Here is a 17572-nt window from a genome sequence, read left to right on the forward strand (position 1 = left end):
ATGTGAGAGACTGGAGTAATTCAGCCAATAGGAGTACGCTGCTGATAACACCACATGTATATGTCCTCATTCCGGCGGCCATGTTAATATAGTCAGTCACTTGTGTTTATGAGAATAATCACAGGGAAAATGGCCGCCGGTATGCACACTGATGGAGACATCCCCTCTAGTGCCACCCATGGCAACCCTAACATGTAATAACCTAATCATAATATAACTCCGGGGATCGCTGACTAGCCAGGGGCCTATCTATAAGCTGTGTTCCCGCCATAGAGTAATAATGACACCTCCCTCTCAGGCCGAGCCTAGGCTGCTGCTCTGTGTGATAATAACCCGGGACAGGCGATCTCCGAGGACAGCTAAGCTGGAGGTCAGAGGTCAGGGACGGCGAGGCCCCCTGGCTTTCCCAATATGGCGGCGCCCATTGAGGAGGTGAGCTGTGAGGATTTCGCGGAGTTCCAGGTGAGATCTGGAGGGTGCTCAGTCCCTGATACTGGGGGGTGTGGGCAGGGCACGGAGGGGGCAAGAGGGCCCCCCACTAACCCCAATCTGCCGGGTTACCCCGAGTCCCTGTCTGGTCAGTGTGACCCTATAAGTGCCCCCCTGTGACCTACAGCCCGGAGCCGGCTCCTCGCGTGCCCTGTATTACATCCTGGGCTCCCCACCTGATGCAGAGCCTCCAACATGGCCCCATCCATCAGGTACACAATGTTCTGCCCCTGTCCTCCCCACCTGATGTATGACTGCAGCCACCTGTGCTGTCACCTGTCTCATCTATTACCTAGTGCTACACAGGGGGCTGCAGTCATACATCAGGTACACAATGCTCTGCCCCTGTCCTCCCCACCTGATGTATGACTGCAGCCACCTGTGCTGTCACCTGTCTCATCTATTACCTAGTGCTACACAGGGGGCTGCAGTCATACATCAGGTACACAGTGCTCTGCCCCTGTCCTCCCCACCTGATGTATGACTGCAGCCACCTGTGCTGTCACCTGTCTCATCTATTACCTAGTGCTACACAGGGGGCTGCAGTCATACATCAGGTACACAGTGCTCTGCCCCTGTCCTCCCCACCTGATGTATGACTGCAGCCACCTGTGCTGTCACCTGTCTCATCTATTACCTAGTGCTACACAGGGGGCTGCAGTCATACATCAGGTACACAATGCTCTGCCCCTGTCCTCCCCACCTGATGTATGACTGCAGCCACCTGTGCTGTCACCTGTCTCATCTATTACCTAGTGCTACACAGGGGGCTGCAGTCATACATCAGGTACACAGTGCTCTGCCCCTGTCCTCCCCACCTGATGTATGACTGCAGCCACCTGTGCTGTCACCTGTCTCATCTATTACCTAGTGCTACACAGGGGGCTGCAGTCATACATCAGGTACACAATGCTCTGCCCCTGTCCTCCCCACCTGATGTATGACTGCAGCCACCTGTGCTGTCACCTGTCTCATCTATTACCTAGTGCTACACAGGGGGCTGCAGTCATACATCAGGTACACAGTGCTCTGCTCCTGTCCTCCCCACCTGATGTATGACTGCAGCCACCTGTGCTGTCACCTGTCTCATCTATTACCTAGTGCTACACAGGTGCTGCAGTCATACATCAGGTACACAGTGCTCTGCTCCTGTCCTCCCCACCTGATGTATGACTGCAGCCACCTGTGCTGTCACCTGTCTCATCTATTACCTAGTGCTACACAGGTGCTGCAATCATACATCAGGTACACAATGCTCTGCCCCTGTCCTCCCCACCTGATGTATGACTGCAGCCACCTGTGCTGTCACCTGTCTCATCTATTACCTAGTGCTACACAGGGGGCTGCAGTCATACATCAGGTACACAATGCTCTGCCCCTGTCCTCCCCACCTGATGTATGACTGCAGCCACCTGTGCTGACACCTGTCTCATCTATTACCTAGTGCTACACAGGTGGCTGCAGTCATACATCAGGTACACAGTGCTCTGCTCCTGTCCTCCCCACCTGATGTATGACTGCAGCCACCTGTGCTGTCACCTGTCTCATCTATTACCTAGTGCTACACAGGTGCTGCAGTCATACATCAGGTACACAGTGCTCTGCTCCTGTCCTCCCCACCTGATGTATGACTGCAGCCACCTGTGCTGTCACCTGTCTCATCTATTACCTAGTGCTACACAGGTGCTGCAATCATACATCAGGTACACAATGCTCTGCCCCTGTCCTCCCCACCTGATGTATGACTGCAGCCACCTGTGCTGTCACCTGTCTCATCTATTACCTAGTGCTACACAGGGGGCTGCAGTCATACATCAGGTACACAATGCTCTGCCCCTGTCCTCCCCACCTGATGTATGACTGCAGCCACCTGTGCTGACACCTGTCTCATCTATTACCTAGTGCTACACAGGTGGCTGCAGTCATACATCAGGTACACAGTGCTCTGCTCCTGTCCTCCCCACCTGATGTATGACTGCAGCCACCTGTGCTGACACCTGTCTCATCTATTACCTAGTGCTACACAGGTGCTGCAGTCATACATCAGGTACACAATGCTCTGCCCCTGTCCTCCCCACCTGATGTATGACTGCAGCCACCTGTGCTGTCACCTGTCTCATCTATTACCTAGTGCTACACAGGTGCTGCAGTCATACATCAGGTACACAGTGCTCTGCCCCTGTCCTCCCCACCTGATGTATGACTGCAGCCACCTGTGCTGTCACCTGTCTCATCTATTACCTAGTGCTACACAGGGGGCTGCAGTCATACATCAGGTACACAATGCTCTGCCCCTGTCCTCCCCACCTGATGTATGACTGCAGCCACCTGTGCTGTCACCTGTCTCATCTATTACCTAGTGCTACACAGGGGGCTGCAGTCATACATCAGGTACACAGTGCTCTGCTCCTGTCCTCCCCACCTGATGTATGACTGCAGCCACCTGTGCTGTCACCTGTCTCATCTATTACCTAGTGCTACACAGGTGCTGCAGTCATACATCAGGTACACAATGCTCTGCCCCTGTCCTCCCCACCTGATGTATGACTGCAGCCACCTGTGCTGTCACCTGTCTCATCTATTACCTAGTGCTACACAGGTGGCTGCAGTCATACATCAGGTACACAATGCTCTGCCCCTGTCCTCCCCACCTGATGTATGACTGCAGCCACCTGTGCTGTCACCTGTCTCATCTATTACCTAGTGCTACACAGGTGCTGCAGTCATACATCAGGTACACAGTGCTCTGCCCCTGTCCTCCCCACCTGATGTATGACTGCAGCCACCTGTGCTGTCACCTGTCTCATCTATTACCTAGTGCTACACAGGTGCTGCAATCATACATCAGGTACACAATGCTCTGCCCCTGTCCTCCCCACCTGATGTATGACTGCAGCCACCTGTGCTGTCACCTGTCTCATCTATTACCTAGTGCTACACAGGGGGCTGCAGTCATACATCAGGTACACAATGCTCTGCCCCTGTCCTCCCCACCTGATGTATGACTGCAGCCACCTGTGCTGTCACCTGTCTCATCTATTACCTAGTGCTACACAGGTGGCTGCAATCATACATCAGGTACACAATGCTCTGCCCCTGTCCTCCCCACCTGATGTATGACTGCAGCCACCTGTGCTGTCACCTGTCTCATCTATTACCTAGTGCTACACAGGTGCTGCAGTCATACATCAGGTACACAGTGCTCTGCCCCTGTCCTCCCCACCTGATGTATGACTGCAGCCACCTGTGCTGACACCTGTCTCATCTATTACCTAGTGCTACACAGGGGGCTGCAGTCATACATCAGGTACACAGTGCTCTGCTCCTGTCCTCCCCACCTGATGTATGACTGCAGCCACCTGTGCTGACACCTGTCTCATCTATTACCTAGTGCTACACAGGTGGCTGCAGTCATACATCAGGTACACAGTGCTCTGCCCCTGTCCTCCCCACCTGATGTATGACTGCAGCCACCTGTGCTGTCACCTGTCTCATCTATTGCCTAGTGCTACACAGGGGGCTGCAGTCATACATCAGGTACACAATGCTCTGCCCCTGTCCTCCCCACCTGATGTATGACTGCAGCCACCTGTGCTGTCACCTGTCTCATCTATTACCTAGTGCTACACAGGGGGCTGCAGTCATACATCAGGTACACAGTGCTCTGCTCCTGTCCTCCCCACCTGATGTATGACTGCAGCCACCTGTGCTGTCACCTGTCTCATCTATTACCTAGTGCTACACAGGTGCTGCAGTCATACATCAGGTACACAGTGCTCTGCTCCTGTCCTCCCCACCTGATGTATGACTGCAGCCACCTGTGCTGTCACCTGTCTCATCTATTACCTAGTGCTACACAGGTGCTGCAATCATACATCAGGTACACAATGCTCTGCCCCTGTCCTCCCCACCTGATGTATGACTGCAGCCACCTGTGCTGTCACCTGTCTCATCTATTACCTAGTGCTACACAGGGGGCTGCAGTCATACATCAGGTACACAATGCTCTGCCCCTGTCCTCCCCACCTGATGTATGACTGCAGCCACCTGTGCTGACACCTGTCTCATCTATTACCTAGTGCTACACAGGTGGCTGCAGTCATACATCAGGTACACAGTGCTCTGCTCCTGTCCTCCCCACCTGATGTATGACTGCAGCCACCTGTGCTGTCACCTGTCTCATCTATTACCTAGTGCTACACAGGTGCTGCAGTCATACATCAGGTACACAGTGCTCTGCTCCTGTCCTCCCCACCTGATGTATGACTGCAGCCACCTGTGCTGTCACCTGTCTCATCTATTACCTAGTGCTACACAGGTGCTGCAATCATACATCAGGTACACAATGCTCTGCCCCTGTCCTCCCCACCTGATGTATGACTGCAGCCACCTGTGCTGTCACCTGTCTCATCTATTACCTAGTGCTACACAGGGGGCTGCAGTCATACATCAGGTACACAATGCTCTGCCCCTGTCCTCCCCACCTGATGTATGACTGCAACCACCTGTGCTGACACCTGTCTCATCTATTACCTAGTGCTACACAGGTGGCTGCAGTCATACATCAGGTACACAGTGCTCTGCTCCTGTCCTCCCCACCTGATGTATGACTGCAGCCACCTGTGCTGACACCTGTCTCATCTATTACCTAGTGCTACACAGGTGCTGCAGTCATACATCAGGTACACAATGCTCTGCCCCTGTCCTCCCCACCTGATGTATGACTGCAGCCACCTGTGCTGTCACCTGTCTCATCTATTACCTAGTGCTACACAGGTGCTGCAGTCATACATCAGGTACACAGTGCTCTGCCCCTGTCCTCCCCACCTGATGTATGACTGCAGCCACCTGTGCTGTCACCTGTCTCATCTATTACCTAGTGCTACACAGGGGGCTGCAGTCATACATCAGGTACACAATGCTCTGCCCCTGTCCTCCCCACCTGATGTATGACTGCAGCCACCTGTGCTGTCACCTGTCTCATCTATTACCTAGTGCTACACAGGGGGCTGCAGTCATACATCAGGTACACAGTGCTCTGCTCCTGTCCTCCCCACCTGATGTATGACTGCAGCCACCTGTGCTGTCACCTGTCTCATCTATTACCTAGTGCTACACAGGTGCTGCAGTCATACATCAGGTACACAATGCTCTGCCCCTGTCCTCCCCACCTGATGTATGACTGCAGCCACCTGTGCTGTCACCTGTCTCATCTATTACCTAGTGCTACACAGGTGGCTGCAGTCATACATCAGGTACACAATGCTCTGCCCCTGTCCTCCCCACCTGATGTATGACTGCAGCCACCTGTGCTGTCACCTGTCTCATCTATTACCTAGTGCTACACAGGTGCTGCAGTCATACATCAGGTACACAGTGCTCTGCCCCTGTCCTCCCCACCTGATGTATGACTGCAGCCACCTGTGCTGTCACCTGTCTCATCTATTACCTAGTGCTACACAGGTGCTGCAATCATACATCAGGTACACAATGCTCTGCCCCTGTCCTCCCCACCTGATGTATGACTGCAGCCACCTGTGCTGTCACCTGTCTCATCTATTACCTAGTGCTACACAGGGGGCTGCAGTCATACATCAGGTACACAATGCTCTGCCCCTGTCCTCCCCACCTGATGTATGACTGCAGCCACCTGTGCTGTCACCTGTCTCATCTATTACCTAGTGCTACACAGGTGGCTGCAATCATACATCAGGTACACAATGCTCTGCCCCTGTCCTCCCCACCTGATGTATGACTGCAGCCACCTGTGCTGTCACCTGTCTCATCTATTACCTAGTGCTACACAGGTGCTGCAGTCATACATCAGGTACACAGTGCTCTGCCCCTGTCCTCCCCACCTGATGTATGACTGCAGCCACCTGTGCTGTCACCTGTCTCATCTATTACCTAGTGCTACACAGGTGCTGCAGTCATACATCAGGTACACAATGCTCTGCCCCTGTCCTCCCCACCTGATGTATGACTGCAGCCACCTGTGCTGTCACCTGTCTCATCTATTACCTAGTGCTACACAGGGGGCTGCAGTCATACATCAGGTACACAATGCTCTGCCCCTGTCCTCCCCACCTGATGTATGACTGCAGCCACCTGTGCTGTCACCTGTCTCATCTATTACCTAGTGCTACACAGGGGGCTGCAGTCATACATCAGGTACACAATGCTCTGCCCCTGTGCTCCCCACCTGATGTATGACTGCAGCCACCTGTGCTGTCACCTGTCTCATCTATTACCTAGTGCTACACAGGTGGCTGCAGTCATACATCAGGTACACAGTGCTCTGCCCCTGTCCTCCCCACCTGATATATGACTGCAGCCACCTGTGCTGTCACCTGTCTCATCTATTACCTAGTGCTACACAGGTGGCTGCAGTCATACATCAGGTACACAATGCTCTGCCCCTGTCCTCCCCACCTGATGTATGACTGCAGCCACCTGTGCTGTCACCTGTCTCATCTATTACCTAGTGCTACACAGGTGCTGCAGTCATACATCAGGTACACAGTGCTCTGCCCCTGTCCTCCCCACCTGATGTATGACTGCAGCCACCTGTGCTGTCACCTGTCTCATCTATTACCTAGTGCTACACAGGTGCTGCAGTCATACATCAGGTACACAGTGCTCTGCCCCTGTCCTCCCCACCTGATGTATGACTGCAGCCACCTGTGCTGTCACCTGTCTCATCTATTACCTAGTGCTACACAGGTGCTGCAATCATACATCAGGTACACAATGCTCTGCCCCTGTCCTCCCCACCTGATGTATGACTGCAGCCACCTGTGCTGTCACCTGTCTCATCTATTACCTAGTGCTACACAGGGGGCTGCAGTCATACATCAGGTACACAATGCTCTGCCCCTGTCCTCCCCACCTGATGTATGACTGCAGCCACCTGTGCTGTCACCTGTCTCATCTATTACCTAGTGCTACACAGGCGGCTGCAGTCATACATCAGGTACACAATGCTCTGCCCCTGTCCTCCCCACCTGATGTATGACTGCAGCCACCTGTGCTGTCACCTGTCTCATCTATTACCTAGTGCTACACAGGGGGCTGCAGTCATACATCAGGTACACAATGCTCTGCCCCTGTCCTCCCCACCTGATGTATGACTGCAGCCACCTGTGCTGTCACCTGTCTCATCTATTACCTAGTGCTACACAGGTGCTGCAGTCATACATCAGGTACACAGTGCTCTGCCCCTGTCCTCCCCACCTGATGTATGACTGCAGCCACCTGTGCTGTCACCTGTCTCATCTATTACCTAATGCTACACAGGTGCTGCAGTCATACATCAGGTACACAATGCTCTGCCCCTGTCCTCCCCACCTGATGTATGACTGCAGCCACCTGTGCTGACACCTGTCTCATCTATTACCTAATGCTACACAGGGGGCTGCAGTCATACATCAGGTACACAATGCTCTGCCCCTGTCCTCCCCACCTGATGTATGACTGCAGCCACCTGTGCTGTCACCTGTCTCATCTATTACCTAGTGCTACACAGGGGGCTGCAGTCATACATCAGGTACACAAATGCTCTGCCCCTGTCCTCCCCACCTGATGTATGACTGCAGCCACCTGTGCTGTCACCTGTCTCATCTATTACCTAGTGCTACACAGGTGGCTGCAGTCATACATCAGGTACACAATGCTCTGCCCCTGTCCTCCCCACCTGATGTATGACTGCAGCCACCTGTGCTGTCACCTGTCTCATCTATTACCTAGTGCTACACAGGTGCTGCAGTCATACATCAGGTACACAGTGCTCTGCCCCTGTCCTCCCCACCTGATGTATGACTGCAGCCACCTGTGCTGACACTTGTCTCATCTATTACCTAATGCTACACAGGCGGCTGCAGTCATACATCAGGTACACAATGCTCTGCCCCTGTCCTCCCCACCTGATGTATGACTGCAGCCACCTGTGCTGACACCTGTCTCATCTATTACCTAGTGCTACACAGGGGGCTGCAGTCATACATCAGGTACACAATGCTCTGCCCCTGTCCTCCCCACCTGATGTATGACTGCAGCCACCTGTGCTGTCACCTGTCTCATCTATTACCTAGTGCTACACAGGTGCTGCAGTCATACATCAGGTACACAGTGCTCTGCCCCTGTCCTCCCCACCTGATGTATGACTGCAGCCACCTGTGCTGTCACCTGTCTCATCTATTACCTAGTGCTACACAGGTGCTGCAGTCATACATCAGGTACACAGTGCTCTGCCCCTGTCCTCCCCACCTGATGTATGACTGCAGCCACCTGTGCTGTCACCTGTCTCATCTATTACCTAGTGCTACACAGGTGCTGCAATCATACATCAGGTACACAATGCTCTGCCCCTGTCCTCCCCACCTGATGTATGACTGCAGCCACCTGTGCTGTCACCTGTCTCATCTATTACCTAGTGCTACACAGGTGCTGCAGTCATACATCAGGTACACAGTGCTCTGCCCCTGTCCTCCCCACCTGATGTATGACTGCAGCCACCTGTGCTGTCACCTGTCTCATCTATTACCTAATGCTACACAGGTGCTGCAGTCATACATCAGGTACACAATGCTCTGCCCCTGTCCTCCCCACCTGATGTATGACTGCAGCCACCTGTGCTGACACCTGTCTCATCTATTACCTAATGCTACACAGGGGGCTGCAGTCATACATCAGGTACACAATGCTCTGCCCCTGTCCTCCCCACCTGATGTATGACTGCAGCCACCTGTGCTGTCACCTGTCTCATCTATTACCTAGTGCTACACAGGGGGCTGCAGTCATACATCAGGTACACAAATGCTCTGCCCCTGTCCTCCCCACCTGATGTATGACTGCAGCCACCTGTGCTGTCACCTGTCTCATCTATTACCTAGTGCTACACAGGTGGCTGCAGTCATACATCAGGTACACAATGCTCTGCCCCTGTCCTCCCCACCTGATGTATGACTGCAGCCACCTGTGCTGACACCTGTCTCATCTATTACCTAGTGCTACACAGGGGGCTGCAGTCATACATCAGGTACACAATGCTCTGCCCCTGTCCTCCCCACCTGATGTATGACTGCAGCCACCTGTGCTGTCACCTGTCTCATCTATTACCTAATGCTACACAGGTGCTGCAGTCATACATCAGGTACACAATGCTCTGCCCCTGTCCTCCCCACCTGATGTATGACTGCAGCCACCTGTGCTGACACCTGTCTCATCTATTACCTAATGCTACACAGGGGGCTGCAGTCATACATCAGGTACACAATGCTCTGCCCCTGTCCTCCCCACCTGATGTATGACTGCAGCCACCTGTGCTGTCACCTGTCTCATCTATTACCTAGTGCTACACAGGGGGCTGCAGTCATACATCAGGTACACAAATGCTCTGCCCCTGTCCTCCCCACCTGATGTATGACTGCAGCCACCTGTGCTGTCACCTGTCTCATCTATTACCTAGTGCTACACAGGTGGCTGCAGTCATACATCAGGTACACAATGCTCTGCCCCTGTCCTCCCCACCTGATGTATGACTGCAGCCACCTGTGCTGACACCTGTCTCATCTATTACCTAGTGCTACACAGGGGGCTGCAGTCATACATCAGGTACACAATGCTCTGCCCCTGTCCTCCCCACCTGATGTATGACTGCAGCCACCTGTGCTGTCACCTGTCTCATCTATTACCTAGTGCTACACAGGTGGCTGCAGTCATACATCAGGTACACAATGCTCTGCCCCTGTCCTCCCCACCTGATGTATGACTGCAGCCACCTGTGCTGACACCTGTCTCATCTATTACCTAGTGCTACACAGGTGGCTGCAATCATACATCAGGTACACAATGCTCTGCCCCTGTCCTCCCCACCTGATGTATGACTGCAGCCACCTGTGCTGTCACCTGTCTCATCTATTACCTAGTGCTACACAGGTGGCTGCAATCATACATCAGGTACACAGTGCTCTGCCCCTGTCCTCCCCACCTGATGTATGACTGCAGCCACCTGTGCTGTCACCTGTCTCATCTATTACCTAATGCTACACAGGTGGCTGCAGTCATACATCAGGTACACAGTGCTCTGCCCCTGTCCTCCCCACCTGATGTATGACTGCAGCCACCTGTGCTGTCACCTGTCTCATCTATTACCTAGTGCTACACAGGGGGCTGCAGTCATACATCAGGTACACAGTGCTCTGCCCCTGTCCTCCCCACCTGATGTATGACTGCAGCCACCTGTGCTGTCACCTGTCTCATCTATTACCTAGTGCTACACAGGCGGCTGCAGTCATACATCAGGTACACAATGCTCTGCCCCTGTCCTCCCCACCTGATGTATGACTGCAGCCACCTGTGCTGACACCTGTCTCATCTATTACCTAGTGCTACACAGGTGGCTGCAATCATACATCAGGTACACAGTGCTCTGCTCCTGTCCTCCCCACCTGATGTATGACTGCAGCCACCTGTGCTGTCACCTGTCTCATCTATTACCTAGTGCTACACAGGTGGCTGCAATCATACATCAGGTACACAATGCTCTGCTCCTGTCCTCCCCACCTGATGTATGACTGCAGCCACCTGTGCTGACACCTGTCTCATCTATTACCTAGTGCTACACAGGTGCTGCAGTCATACATCAGGTACACAATGCTCTGCCCCTGTCCTCCCCACCTGATGTATGACTGCAGCCACCTGTGCTGTCACCTGTCTCATCTATTACCTAGTGCTACACAGGGGGCTGCAATCATACATCAGGTACACAGTGCTCTGCCCCTGTCCTCCCCACCTGATGTATGACTGCAGCCACCTGTGCTGTCACCTGTCTCATCTATTACCTAGTGCTACACAGGGTGCTGCAGTCATACATCAGGTACACAGTGCTCTGCCCCTGTCCTCCCCACCTGATGTATGACTGCAGCCACCTGTGCTGTCACCTGTCTCATCTATTACCTAGTGCTACACAGGCGGCTGCAGTCATACATCAGGTACACAATGCTCTGCCCCTGTCCTCCCCACCTGATGTATGACTGCAGCCACCTGTGCTGACACCTGTCTCATCTATTACCTAGTGCTACACAGGTGGCTGCAATCATACATCAGGTACACAGTGCTCTGCTCCTGTCCTCCCCACCTGATGTATGACTGCAGCCACCTGTCCTGTCACCTGTCTCATCTATTACCTAGTGCTACACAGGTGGCTGCAGTCATACATCAGGTACACAGTGCTCTGCCCCTGTCCTCCCCACCTGATATATGACTGCAGCCACCTGTGCTGTCACCTGTCTCATCTATTACCTAGTGCTACACAGGCGGCTGCAGTCATACATCAGGTACACAGTGCTCTGCTCCTGTCCTCCCCACCTGATGTATGACTGCAGCCACCTGTGCTGTCACCTGTCTCATCTATTACCTAGTGCTACACAGGTGGCTGCAGTCATACATCAGGTACACAGTGCTCTGCTCCTGTCCTCCCCACCTGATGTATGACTGCAGCCACCTGTGCTGTCACCTGTCTCATCTATTACCTAGTGCTACACAGGTGCTGCAGTCATACATCAGGTACACAATGCTCTGCTCCTGTCCTCCCCACCTGATGTATGACTGCAGCCACCTGTGCTGTCACCTGTCTCATCTATTACCTAGTGCTACACAGGTGCTGCAATCATTCACCAGGTGGGGAGGCCAGGAGCAGAGCATTGTGCACCTGGTGGAACGGGTCATGTTGGAGGGTCTGTTATATGTTGTATCCCCATACCCTGCTGTGTAATATATCTATATACTATATATACACAATATCCTAATATCCTGCTGTAGTATATATATTGCATGTTACATTCCTGTGCCTTGCTGTTTATTACGTAGATCACCATACCTTACCGTATAATACATGTTATATCACCATACAATGTTGCGTGGTACATGTTATATCGCCACACCCTCCCGTGTAGTACATGTTATATCGCCACACCCTCCCGTGTAGTACATGTATCATCATACATTCCTGTGTAGTACGTTACATAACACAATACCCTGCCGTGTAATACATATTTTACAGTATATGGTCCATTACATATCATCCACGGTTACTGAAGAATAATCAGATTTCTGGAATGTTACAATCTCTAATATTTTATATAAGTTATGTATTTGCCTTAATGATATAAATTAAAGTAGCTCTCTAAGATGCGGTGACGTCACCCAACCTGTGTATTATAGAGACCCAGGACCCGTGTTTGTGGGTGATGTGATCTGCATGTTAGGGGGCACCGGGTCATCTAACCCTATTCCTGTCTGTTTCTCCCGGTGTCCCAACATCTCCAGAATGTTATTCTCACACAGTGACTGTTATATTACATCACCTCTCTGTGATCTGACCCGTCCTCTGTATCATTACTGCCCAGCGCTCACACAGTATGATCTCACCCGTCCTCTGTATCATTATTGCCCAGCGGTCACACAGTGACTGTTATATTACCTCACATCTCTGTGATCTGACCCGTCCTCTCTTTCATTACTGCCCAGCGCTCACACAGTATGATCTGACCCGTCCTCTCTTTCATTACTGCCCAGCGGTCACACAGTATGATCTGACCCGTCCTCTCTTTCATTACTGCCCAGCGGTCACACAGTGACTGTTATATTACATCACATCTCTGTGATCTGACCCGTCCTCTGTATCATTACTTTGCTGGACAGGAAATGCTCCGGGTAACGAGGACCTTGGATGACCGTATAGTCCATGAACTGAACACAACCATCCCTACCATATCGTTTGCCGGTAAAATCGATGCCAGCCAGACCTGCAAGCATCTCTACGAGTCTGTAAGTGTTTACTCCCACGCAGATACACCGATACTTTGAATAACCGCAGTCTAGTACGTACCCAAGCGTTTATATTACTGACCTGCAGACAGGCCATAGAGACACTATGGGGGTTGGCTACAAGATGGTGGTAACAATCGCTGATTGCCAATTGAAGACAGTACAGGGAATTAATGAGCAAAAACCTGATTAGTAAAACATTCGATGCACAGGGGGGCGAGGTGTGTAGGGGCGATATGGGGGAGGTGTGGTATCGGCGCACGTTATTTGCGCTGATACCGCGTCTACCCCATGTATTATTGTGCTTTGCGCCCCTATCATTATCACCGCTGCTATCAACAAGATAGCGCGCTTATGTGCCACCCAATGTATGAAGGTCAGTTCGCCCGTCAGCATCCCGCACACTTATTATATATCATAGGTAGTGCTTCCTGCTTCGCATCTGTAAAGAGGCGAAACAGGAAGAGTTACAGCGGCACGATGCGTGCCGCTATAATACATCTCCCCCATAGTTGTGTTACCTCCAGTGCTAGCCACAAGCTCATTATATCAATGTTTGTGGTCTGCTCAGTAAAGGAATATTATCATTTTACAGATGACAAAGGGATAAGTAATGTGCAGCATTAGAGGCTATAGGGAATCTAAGAACTTGGATTCAGTTATTTAAGATTGATAGAGACTCATATGGAGCTGACATGACCCCATTGTAAGGACAGTACCTGTGTCACTATAAATGCGTAAATACCGTCCTGTGTAAGTTACAGCTGTCTCCCTCATCGTTTCCAGCTCTTCAATATCCTGAGAAAAATGTCACCTATTGTGTCATGTATCTTGTTTTCCTCCCCTCCCCCCCCACAGCTCCAGAACGCTCACAGCTCACGGGAAAAGGCCATAAAGCGCTGTATATCCCAGTCTTTCGCTAACGTGAATAGGCTCCAAGAGGACCGACTAAAGGACAGCGATAACGTAGCACTAAAGAAACAGCTCCGAAAGGAACAGACAAAGGTGAGAGCTGGATGCGGGGCCAGAGCCGGCACACCGATGGGGCAGCTTTCTGTGCACCCTTCCTTGCTATTCTCATCAGCCCATCCAAGCAATGAGTTGTCTCTTTCCTGTTGGATTCTAGCCACATAAGCTGACATTCTAACACTATCATGGTGGAGTTATAATTTGCATTGAGCGATGACCTTTAGGATCCTATAACAAACAACTGTTTTGCTTGGATAATATTCGTACGAGAGGTCACAATTGTTGCTGATATGTTGATGGAGCTGCAGCTGTTTCCTCTGTGCCCCCATCCGTAGCCACGGGGGGTCTGTCATTACACCGCGCACAATAGTATTCTCACTCATCCACTGACCGTGTTATATATAATGTATATGTCACAGACACTTCCTGGTGGTCTTCTAAGGAGAGTGCAGCATGTAGGCCGCGTAATAAGGCCGCGTAATAAGGCAGTGTAATAAGGCCGCGTAATAAGGCAGTGTAATAAGGCCGCGGCGATGCCTCACTAATGAGGATAAACTGAGAAGTCGTTTAGAAGAAAACTGCAGACGGTAAATCTAATGACCTGGGCGGTGGGACCGTCTTAGTAGAATGGACCTTGAAGCAACATTTTTGCCCCAGATGAGGCCGCACTGAGACCTTTTATGGCAGATTCAAAAATCGGAAAGAGTGCGAGCTGTGTGCTCCATTGTAAGCGCAGGCTGTACAGATCCGCGCATAAAGATGTATCGCTCCACCTGTGCGTTGTATCATACATTATTATGTAACTGTATAAGAAGAGGCCACATAAAGAAACACGCGGCTGGCGTTAAACATGGCGTGCTTATGTCCAAACGAGTCACTTGTGATTTAGTGACCTTTGCCCCGGAACGCGCCTGAGTAACCGCCAATGAGATTATTATGTCTGTAACTGTAACTCTGATTAATGTGACCGCCAGGCCATGGAGACCCCTCCTCACATGTTCTTTCTTTCCTAGTTGAAATTACTGCAGTCTGACCTGAACGTAGAGGAGGTGATGAACGACAGGAGCTGGAAGGTGAGAGGGTTCTGCTGTCCGCCACCTTTTATTTACTGATAGACCCCCACAGTTGTGTCAGATAGAAGACACCTGCTAGTGTAGCACTTAAGCTGGGTATACACCGGGCGATATATCGGGCGTTCAGTCGAAGGGCCGATAAATCAGGAGCCCATCGGCGGGTGTGTACCTCCGCTATGTCTCTGAACAACGACGTTCACGGAGGACTAATCGCAGCGGCTGTGCAGCACAGCAGATGGCCGATATATATGCAGATATATATCGGTGCATCTGCTGGTGTGTACTGGTGACCCGCCGATCACCCGTACACATGCTGCAGGGACCCGGCGGTGAGTGACAGCTCAACTGGGCGGGCTAATTAAAATGCCCGTCCAATTGTAACGTCAGGGCCGACACATCAGACGAGCGATTGGTCAGCGTACTAATGTGTACCCAGCATTGGTCATGGTCTACAACCGCCCTTCTGGCCATAGACCCCCAAGCCGCCCACCTAGTTAGAGACCCACCATCCTGCTTATAGTCTCAAACCCACCCCCTCCTCCTATTTATAGACCCTCTCCCCTTCCCCCGGCAGAATACAGGCATAGCGCTCCATAAAACTGATCTATTCCATGAGAGTGATCTAGTCATACATATAAAAGTGATATATGCCAGAGCAACATAGGTTTGCTGTATGTTACGGCTTTTTAATTACTTTGATAAATATATATTAGTGAATAAGGAAACAGAGTCCTGTCCTTGCATCACCGATAACAGTATTATTGATTCAAGTCAGTGAGTGTGAGTTACACCTTCACAGAAATATGGCAGCAGTTAGTGAGTAACCTCTTGTGTAGGAAGCAGGAACGTTAGGTTCATTCTCATCTACTGTATTAAAGTGTTCCTGTAGGGTTTTGTGTGAATGAAATGTCAGACTTATTAATATTGATCGAATTATGAGCATGTGGCTCTCTGACATAGTGGAGTCCATATAAAACCGCAGCTTCATGCTGGGACCAGAAGAACCCCCCTGTGGTGTACACCTCACTAATAAATATATCTATATCAATATAATATTGTATATCTTTTATTTGCGGTCTGCTGTCTGTCAGTGTCCACTTATCATTGTGACCGTGTTCTTGGATTTCAGGTATTTAACGAGCGCTGTCGGCTCCACTACAAGCCTCCCAAGGAGCAGTAACACAGGGACCCTACTTAAAGCGCGCGCACCGCGCTCAGCTAATGGACATTGGCCGAGTCCCTGGGACGGATGACTGGATGAAGCCGGTGTTATCGCGTCTGACTGGACAAAGCTGAAAAATATTCCAGCTCCATTCAATTCCGAAACGGAGCCCGTGACGACCTGCCATGTTGTATGACATTAGTGACCATGATTTTTTAACCATTAAATATCATTTTCAGAGGGAGCGTGACCGTGATTTCCTCCTCACCGCCTGCGCCTGACAGCAGCAAAGTGATTGGATAATGGACATTACAGGACACTATGGTCTGAATCTTCCTCCGGCGCAGAATGTGTAGTAAAGACCTGCGTTAGAGTTACCACCGGCTGCCGTCTGGCACCAGTATTACATTAGCCTTCGCTCATGTCTGACCTTACACTACTTTATAGTACTGTTGTGCTGCCACACGCTATATATTCCTGGTCTAGATAATTAAATTAAACAGACGCTCATCATTGTCCTAATGAAGTTGTTTAAAACAACACCCCCCCCCCTCTATCTAAGGTGCAGATAAGTTGTGATACCAGACTGGAAATGGTGCAATACCTGCATTACTGCTTTCCCCCAGCAGGTGGAGTGACTGGTTGTAATTACATTTTGGGCCTAACTAATTTATTATATATTACCAGTTCTTTATATAGCGCACACATATTCTGCAGCGCTTTTAACGCTGATTCAGAGATGGGCGCTGCTGCATCCGCTCTAGCACCGGTTGGCGGAGTCACGGCTGCGATAATATGCAAATTCTAGTTTTAGCCTCCCCCCTGTGTAGTAGCGAGCGCCGGAGAGTACAAGCACTAAAATGCCTATTTTCTGCGCTGCTGTACGTAGTAGCACCGCCGGTGGGCCTAGACGGTCTGCCATTGGTGCACCATTGCGACCACTGTGGCAGGAGGTGCAGGGTCTCCGTCTGAACATTGCCTCTGTTGAAGAGGCTCTGCGTCTGCGAGCGATTCGCAGCCCGTTCAGAACTACGCACGGCACAAACTGATA

At 51.3% G+C, this 17572-nt stretch overlaps 1 protein-coding gene across 3 annotated transcripts; it reads left to right on the plus strand.

Moving 5' to 3' along the window:
* Window positions 1-340: 340 nt before the first annotated feature.
* On the plus strand, window positions 341-16762 carry MIX23 (mitochondrial matrix import factor 23). 3 transcript variants are annotated; one of them, XM_088450741.1, is made up of 5 exons: window positions 341-462; window positions 13192-13317; window positions 14176-14322; window positions 15300-15359; window positions 16489-16762. In XM_088450741.1, exons 1-5 carry the CDS (start codon window positions 412-414, stop codon window positions 16537-16539), a joined length of 435 nt encoding a protein of 144 aa, XP_088306867.1. In that variant the 5' UTR covers window positions 341-411; the 3' UTR covers window positions 16540-16762. The 3 variants fall into 3 exon arrangements, with proteins under 3 accessions (XP_088306867.1, XP_088306869.1, XP_088306868.1); XM_088450743.1 differs by having other exon boundaries at window positions 349-432; XM_088450742.1 differs by lacking the exon at window positions 341-462 and adding an exon at window positions 527-701.
* Window positions 16763-17572: the final 810 nt, after the last annotated feature.

Source organism: Taudactylus pleione, unplaced genomic scaffold (assembly GCF_031769625.1).
Source record: "Taudactylus pleione unplaced genomic scaffold, aTauple2 ptg000523l, whole genome shotgun sequence".
In the NCBI taxonomy this organism is placed as follows: Eukaryota; Metazoa; Chordata; class Amphibia; order Anura; family Myobatrachidae; genus Taudactylus; species Taudactylus pleione.

Excerpts from the sequence above, each read along its gene's own strand:
- MIX23 (XM_088450741.1), top strand. The coding sequence starts at position 412 with ATGGCGGCGCCCATTGAGGAGGTGAGCTGTGAGGATTTCGCGGAGTTC. Across the intron at positions 14,323-15,299 it reads TCCGAAAGGAACAGACAAAG|TTGAAATTACTGCAGTCTGA; the intron begins GTGAGAGCTGGA and ends TTTCTTTCCTAG. Across the intron at positions 15,360-16,488 it reads TGAACGACAGGAGCTGGAAG|GTATTTAACGAGCGCTGTCG; the intron begins GTGAGAGGGTTC and ends CTTGGATTTCAG.